This window comes from Coturnix japonica, unplaced genomic scaffold, assembly GCF_001577835.2.
Source record: "Coturnix japonica isolate 7356 unplaced genomic scaffold, Coturnix japonica 2.1 chrUnrandom793, whole genome shotgun sequence".
NCBI lineage: Eukaryota > Metazoa > Chordata > Aves > Galliformes > Phasianidae > Coturnix > Coturnix japonica.
In genome coordinates, this window is record NW_015440152.1 from 23,754 (window position 1) to 31,255 (window position 7,502).

At 46.8% G+C, this 7,502-nt stretch overlaps 1 protein-coding gene across 1 annotated transcript; it reads left to right on the forward strand.

Annotated features, from left to right (window-relative positions):
• Window positions 1–4,414: 4,414 nt before the first annotated feature.
• LOC107307703 (olfactory receptor 14C36-like) lies at window positions 4,415–5,400 on the forward strand. Its single transcript, XM_015851220.2, has one exon. It carries the CDS (start codon window positions 4,465–4,467, stop codon window positions 5,398–5,400), a length of 936 nt encoding a protein of 311 aa, XP_015706706.1. The 5' UTR covers window positions 4,415–4,464.
• The last annotated feature ends 2,102 nt before the right edge of the window (window positions 5,401–7,502 follow it).

The following is a 7,502-nucleotide window of genomic DNA, read 5'->3' on the forward strand; positions in this document are numbered from 1 at the left end:
GAGAAACCCCTCCTTTGTCTTATGAAGCAGACAGGCCAAGACCTGATCCCCAGACACTTGGCAGGGAGGATCTCATGCTGACTAAGGATCCTTCCTGGGGCAGTGAGTTGGAGGTCTGTATGGTTTTAAATGAAAGACATATCTGATCTCAATCCCAATTAAACCCTGAACTTCAGATCTCTCAGTTCCAGTGCCCTCCATTGCGCACCCTCCCATAGTTTGATGTCCCTTATGTTCTGCAGTACCCAGAATGCACTCAGTGCTCCAGGTGAGGTTGCAGCATTGCAGAGCAGACAGCGATAATCCTTTCCCTCACCCAGCTGTCAATACCTTGCTTGATGCACTCTTGTGGACCGACAGCCTTTCTGGCTGCCTGGGCACACTGCTGACTCACATTCAATTTGATGCTGAGCAGGACCCCCAGTTCTTTTCAGTCAGACCACTCCCTAGTGTCCCATATCCAGTATGGGACATATCCAGTGTGTATGTCCAGGGTTGCCCCTATCCAGGTGCACAATCAGGCACTTGTTCTTGTTATACTTTATGNACTTGGTGCTTAGTACCAACTGGTACCCACTTCTCTGACTTGTCCACATCTCTCTGCAAGTCCTCTCCACCCTCAGTGGAGGCAACAGCACCTCCTCATCTGGTCTTATCAGCAAACTTGCTCAGAACTTCTTCTAGTCCTGCATGCAAGTCATCCACAAAAACATGAAAGAGAAGTGGCCCTAAAATAGAGCCCTGGGGAACCCTGACAGTGACCATCAACCAGCCTGATGGAAAAAACTGACTATAATTCTTTGGGCCTGACCTACTGGCCAACTGCTTACCCACCACGTTAGGTTTGTGTCTAGCCATATGCAGGACATTCTGTCCAGAAGGGTGCTGCGAGAAACAGTATCAAAAGCTCTACTGAAATGCTCAAGTACAACATCAGCTGGCTTCCCTTGTTCAGCTAAATGGATATAGGTGTCATAAAAGGACCTAAAATTAAATAGGACATTCCCCTTGGGATCTTGTGTTGGCTGTGACCAATGACAGAATTGTCTTTCAGCTGTTTTTCCATAACTCCCACCATCATTTTCTCCATATTTTTACCAGGCACTGGAGAGAGACTTATTTAGATGCAATTGAAATGAGAACTAAGGTGTCATTATTGAAAAAAAGCAGATGTGCCATAGCTTTGCAATGCCTTTAACTCTGGAGTATGCCACAGATGGAGCAGAGAGGAAGATCTGCCTCTTCTGTTCTGAGCTCATTCATTTGGTAAGCAGAATAACACTACCTGATACATGGGGACTGTGTCTCTGCTCTGCTCTGCTCAGCTCACAGGGCAGCGGTGCAGGGTGTTGCTCTCATGTCAGTGCAGGTAAACTCACTTTAACCCTTTTTCCTCTGTAAACTCTTCCTCTATTTGTATGCTCAGATACACTTCCACATTCCCTCAAGCAAACTTCCATATGCCATTAACAATTACACTTTCTTATACCATCAAAACAGTTTGTCAAACAATACAGTTCTTCAGTTCCCATAAGCACCCTAAATACCATAAATCTTTCCATTAACAGTCTGTATTTTTCAGTTATAAACACCATGCCACAGAACCAGCACTGATTGGCCCACCTCCCTCACACATTTCCTCACAGGCAGAACATAGTATTAAATAAAAGGGTTGACAATCATTAAAAAGGATAGATAAAAAGGCTTTTTAAAGTATGTAAAGAGTAAAAGGAAGACTAGTGAGACTGTGGGTCCCTACTAAGTGAGAGGGATGCTCTGGTAATGGGGGATGTTGAGAAGGTGGAGATACTGAAGGCCTACTTTGCTTCTGTCTTTAGTGTAAAAGCTCTCCCTCAGGAATCCCAGACCCTGAAGCTTAGTGAGAGGGTGTGGGGAATGGAGGACTTGCCTTTAGTCAGGGAGAGCTGGTCTGTGAGTGCCTAGGCCACACCGATGTTCATAAATCCATGGGACCTGATGGGGTGCATCCACGGGTGCTGAGGGAGCTGGCAGAGGTGATTGCTGAACCGCTATCATCCAAGAGGCCTTGGAGATCGGGGAGGTTCCTGAAGATTGGAGAATAGCCAGTGTCACTCTGGCCTTCAAAAAAGGCAAGAAGGAAGATCCAGGCAATTATGGGCTAGGCAGCCTCACCTCTGTCCCAGGAAAGTTAATGGAACAGGTTGTGCTGGATGCCATCTCCAGACAACTGGAAGAAAAGGAAGTTATCAGAAATAGTCAGCATGAGTCCACCAAGGGGAGTTCATGCTCAACCAACCTGGTAGCCTTCTATGACATTTTCCATGGCTGGGTGGATGGGAGGAGAGCAATGGATGTCATCTACCTTGATTTCAGCAAGGCATTTAATACTGCCCCTCCACAACATCCTTATAAGAAAGCTGAGGAAGTGTGGGATAGATGAGTGGACAGTGAGGTGGGTTGAGAACTGGCTGACTGGCAGAGCACAGAGGGTCGTCGCTGGCAGTGCAGAGTACGGTTGGAGACCTGTAAGTAGCGGTGTTCCCCAGGAGTCAGTTCTGGGTCCAGTCTTGTTCAACTTTGTCATCACTCACCTTGACGAGGGGATACTGGCCACCCTCAGCAAGTTTGCTCATGGTAAGAAGTTGGGAAGGCTGGCTGACATGCCTGAAGGCTGTGCTGCCATTCAGCAAGACCTGGACAGGCTGGAGAACTGGGCGGTAAGAAACCAGATGAGGTTTAACGAAAGCAAGTGTAGAGTCTTGCACTTAGGGAGGAATAATTGCATGCACCGAGACAGATTGGGGGATGAGCTGCTGGAGAGGAGCTGTGCAGAGAGGGACCTGGGTGTCCTGATGTCAGTGTGTGGAAACATGATTAGGGGAAATGGACAGAAACTGGAGCATAGGAAGTTCCACACGAATTTGTGCAAGAACTTCTTTATAGTGAGGGTGATGGAGCACTGGAACAGGCTTGTCATCTTCAATATCTTTATTGATGACCTGGATGAGGGCATTGAGTGCATCCTATATAGGTTTGCTGATTTCACCAAATTGGCTGGGAGTGTGGATCTGTCTGGCATTATCAAGGACCTACTGAAGGATCTGGACAGGCTGGAGAGCTGGGCTGAAGCCAATGGGATGAGGTTCACCAAGACCAAATGCCACGTCCTGCACTTTGGGACCTGGAATGGACTGCCCAGGGGGGTGGTGGATTCACCAACCCTGGAGGTGTTCCAGGGATCATTGGACGTTGTGTTGAGGGACATGGATTAGTTGGAGCTATTGGTGATAGGTGAACAGTTGGACTGGATGATCTTTTACATCTTTTCCGACTTTGGTGATTCTATGATTCTATGATATCCTGTCCCTGTCTGTGTGCTCCTTTTTGTTTCAGCAAACACTCTCTGGGAGGCCTCATCACATGTCAGAAATTAGTCAATGACCACTTGAAATCTGGTGTTAAATTCAACAGATTTTAATGTACTGTTATGATGCTGTTGTCTTTCAGGAGCTGTTGACCATGAAGATGTAGGGAAATCTCAAGGGAGAGGAGTGGGAAGGATAAACATGACATCCTCTGCTGCTCAGCTGGGCCAGGCTCCTGGGACACAGGGAGCTCATAAAAGTAGGTGGTGCGGCAGAGACACAGCTGTGCCCAGGAGCAGCTCTTGTGCACAGCACAGCCTGCAGCTGACAGAAAAAGAAGAGAGAAACTGGAGAGAGATTACAGGATGTGTACAGTGTGAGTGGGCTGTGAGCTCACTGCAGGAGCATTGCTCACAGATCATGACACAGTAAGTCTCTTGCAGTAGGTAATGAAGCTGCTTTTAATAGAGGGTTATATAAATGTGGGACATCCCATAGCAGATCTGGTTGCAGGCACTGCATGTTTCTTTACTGTTTTGTTTCTGAGGGTTCTTTGCAAGTGGACAAACAAGGCAGGGATTTTCCATTTCCTATTCTATGGAAGGTAAGAGGATTGGTGGGAGAAATCTAAAAGGAGCAGACAAATTTGAACACAGCTCTGAGACTCCCCAGCATTTCTTCAATCCCTCGGTTGTTTTCCGCACAGTCATACAGAACGTAGTATCAGCCTCTCCTTCCTAAAAGAATACAATCAGTTTCAGTTCTCTTTTCTGCAGATATTAATAGTTACCTGCAAATAGGCTTATTTCTCTAAGAGAAGTTGAAGTGCACAGAGGCTTGGGCTGGCGTCAAGAAGAGATGTTGTAGTAAAGAGGAAAATAGACAGGAGGCAGAAATACAATTATGAAATGAGAAGAAAGAAAGAGCTCTCTGATCTTCTACTCCTTAAGGGATGGTGAAGCTCATGAAAATAACTTCAAGTTCTGGAGTAAAATGAACATTTTACAAAGGGAAAGAAGAACTTTTATAGTATAGCAGAAGGAGTGTCTCTGAGAATGGTCTGGACTTGTCATTATCTTCTGCACTCTGAGCAGGACTCCAAGCTCAGGAACAGCAGATGCCCAACAGCAGCTCCGTCAGCGAGTTCCTCCTGCTGCCGTTGGCAGACACGCGGCAGCTGCAGCTCCTGCACTTCTGGCTCTTCCTGGGCATTTACCTGGCTGCCCTCCTGGGCAACGGCCTCATCAGCACAGCCGTAGCCTGCGACCGCCGCCTGCACACCCCCATGTACTTCTTCCTCCTCAACCTGGCCCTCCTCGACCTGGGCTGCATCTCCACCACTCTCCCCAAAGCCATGGCCAACGCCCTCTGGGACACCAGGGCCATCTCCTACGCAGGATGTGTTGCACAGGTCTTTTTCTTTTTCTTCTTCATCACTGTAGAGTATTCCCTTCTCACCATCATGTCCTATGACCGCTACGTTGCCATCTGCAAGCCCCTGCACTATGGAACCTTTCTGGACAGCAGAGCTTGTGCCACCATGGCAGCAGCTGCCTGGGGCGCTGGGGTTCTCTATTCCCTGCTGCACACTGCCAGTACGTTTTCACTGCCTCTCTGCCAAGGCAATGTTGTCAACCAGTTTTTCTGTGAAGTCCCCCAGATCCTCAGGCTGTCCTGCTCAGAATCAAATCTCAGGGAAGTTGTGTTTACCATTTTTGTTGCCTGCTTAGTCTTTGGGTGCTTTGTTTTCATAGTTGTGTCCTATGTGCAGATCTTCCTTGCTGTTCTGTTGATGCCCTCTGAGCAGGGACGACACAAAGCCTTCTCCACATGCCTCCCTCACCTGGTCGTGGTCTCCCTCTTTCTCAGCACTGTCTTCTATGCCTACCTGAAGCCCCACTTCGTCTCCTCCCCATCCATTGACCATATGGTGGCAGTTCTCTACTCGGTAGTTCCTCCAACTCTGAACCCCCTCATCTACAGCATGAGAAACAGGGAGATCAAGAATGCTCTCAGGAAGGTGTTTCAGAACAAGCTTTTCCAACTTCTGTAAATTGCACATCTTCTTCACACAATTCCCAGTGGTAGTTCATTATGTTTTATTCATGTTTGTATTTTTGATTTTTTGTGATACAGTAATCTACATATAAGTTGCAATTTATTTCACTACTTCTTCCCTCCCTAATTTCCATTTTCTTTCTCCAGGAGCTCATGTAAACATGGAACCAGCTTCCCTGAACAGGTTAAAAGATAAATAAAAAGTTTTAAAAATAGACATTTCCTTAGCTTTTCTCTCTTCCTACCTTGTCTGGGTCTGGGGGATTTACAGCCACAGACTGCAGCACAATGTGCTCTTTTCAATCCTGCTCCATTTACACGGCCACAGTGCTCTCAGGTCCTCTCATTTGTGCAGGCCTGAAGGCCTTGTGTGTCTGACAACAGTCCTGTTGTCTCTACAGCAGCACTCCTGGACAGCAGTCAATAGCCAGCAATATGAACGGCAGTGCCAGGGCTGGTTTCCTTGCTGGCACTGTCATGGAGTTATCTAGATCAGTCTGTGTCCGTGACAGAGAGGGCAGTAGGCCTGCGGGTCCCTGGCCCCCAACAAATGGGAAGGGAAATGGAAGCAGGGTAGGGAGATGGGAGTTTGGCACAAGGAAAGAAACATAGCAGCAGCAAAGACCGAGGGAGGAAACCTTGTTTTACTAACTGTGATATGTGGAGTAGCAATAAAAAAAAATTACAAAACCATGACACTCCACCCCTTATTGGACATCACTATATCTTGCTTAGAAAACGTATCTATATACAAATAAACAATAATTAAAATGCATTACACACAAAGGTCTATATACATATATATACATGGAATTACTGACTGCACTCCCCCAACATCAAATTCCCTTGTGGTACACACTGAATATCCCCATCCTTCTGCACCACCCACCAAGCGCACCCAGGTCCCTGAGCAAAGACAGTTCCACGGACAGGTTTGCCCTTTCCAGAGGCTGGAAGGACCCAAACAGCTTTTCCCAACATGTTCTTTACATGTACAACAGGGACCTTATCTCCCTCTATAGTGTGTAGGGGGCTAGATTGGCTAGGACCATGATGATTGACAGATCCTCTAGTATTCACCAACCAAGTGGCTTCAGCCAGATTCTTCTCCCAGTGCTTAAATGTTCCACCACCCATTGCTTTCAACATAGTTTTCTACAACCCATTATATCGTTCAATTTTACCAGAAGCTGGTGCATGGTAGGGAATATGATAAATCCACTCAATGCCATGATCTTTGGCGCAAGTATTTATAAGGGAATTTTTGAAATGTGTCCCATTATCAGATTCAATTCTTTCTGGGGTGCCATGTCGCCATAGGACTTGTTTCTCAAGACCTAATATGGTGTTTCGAGCAGTATTTGTTTCTATCTATAGCATGGGGTACGCGATTATGTCATGCCACTAGTCGTTGCCTCTTACCATAGTGAGTACATAACACTTACCACTGCGAGATCGTGGCAAGGTGAATAATCAACCTGCCCGCTCCTCCCGCTATTTATACTTTTGCATCGCCCTTCCTCCCAGAGTTCTCCTTCTGGCTGTTTAAATCATGTACTTCCAATCATGAAAATCTGCCGCAATTTAGTGTCTCATGGTTAAGTCCTACCGCTGCTGTTCTGGCTCCACTTTATATGTCGTGTCGTCGTCCTTGATGACCTGAGGTCTCATGAGCCCATCGAGCTTAGAAATAAAATATCGCCCATATTCGGCAGTCCAAGTCGATTTGAGCCAACCTCAATTTCTAGGCAGTTTTATCTTACCTGATGTGTTTGTTCGTATTGTGTCAGTTAGTCGCGCGATTGTGTGATATTGTTGCATCCATGTGACGCACTTCACAATACCATATTCTTTGTTTCGCGGCCAGCGAATGTCCTTCCATGTTCAGTGGCCCAAACAAGATTACCCTTTCCGAGGTGCCAGTTATTTTGTTCCACCGCTTGTAACCCACCCCATAAGCATTTGCCACCATCCATGACAGTCAGGTATAAACGAACAGCAGTATGGCACTCTCCCATTCCAACATCTAAGGCAGCTGAACAGCTTTTACCTCTGCAAAACTGACTTGATGCTCCCCTTACCTTCAGTGGCCTCTGC

What these genes read in the sequence shown, in the direction of transcription:
- LOC107307703 (XM_015851220.2), top strand. Translation starts at nt 4,465, where the DNA reads ATGCCCAACAGCAGCTCCGTCAGCGAGTTCCTCCTGCTGCCGTTGGCA.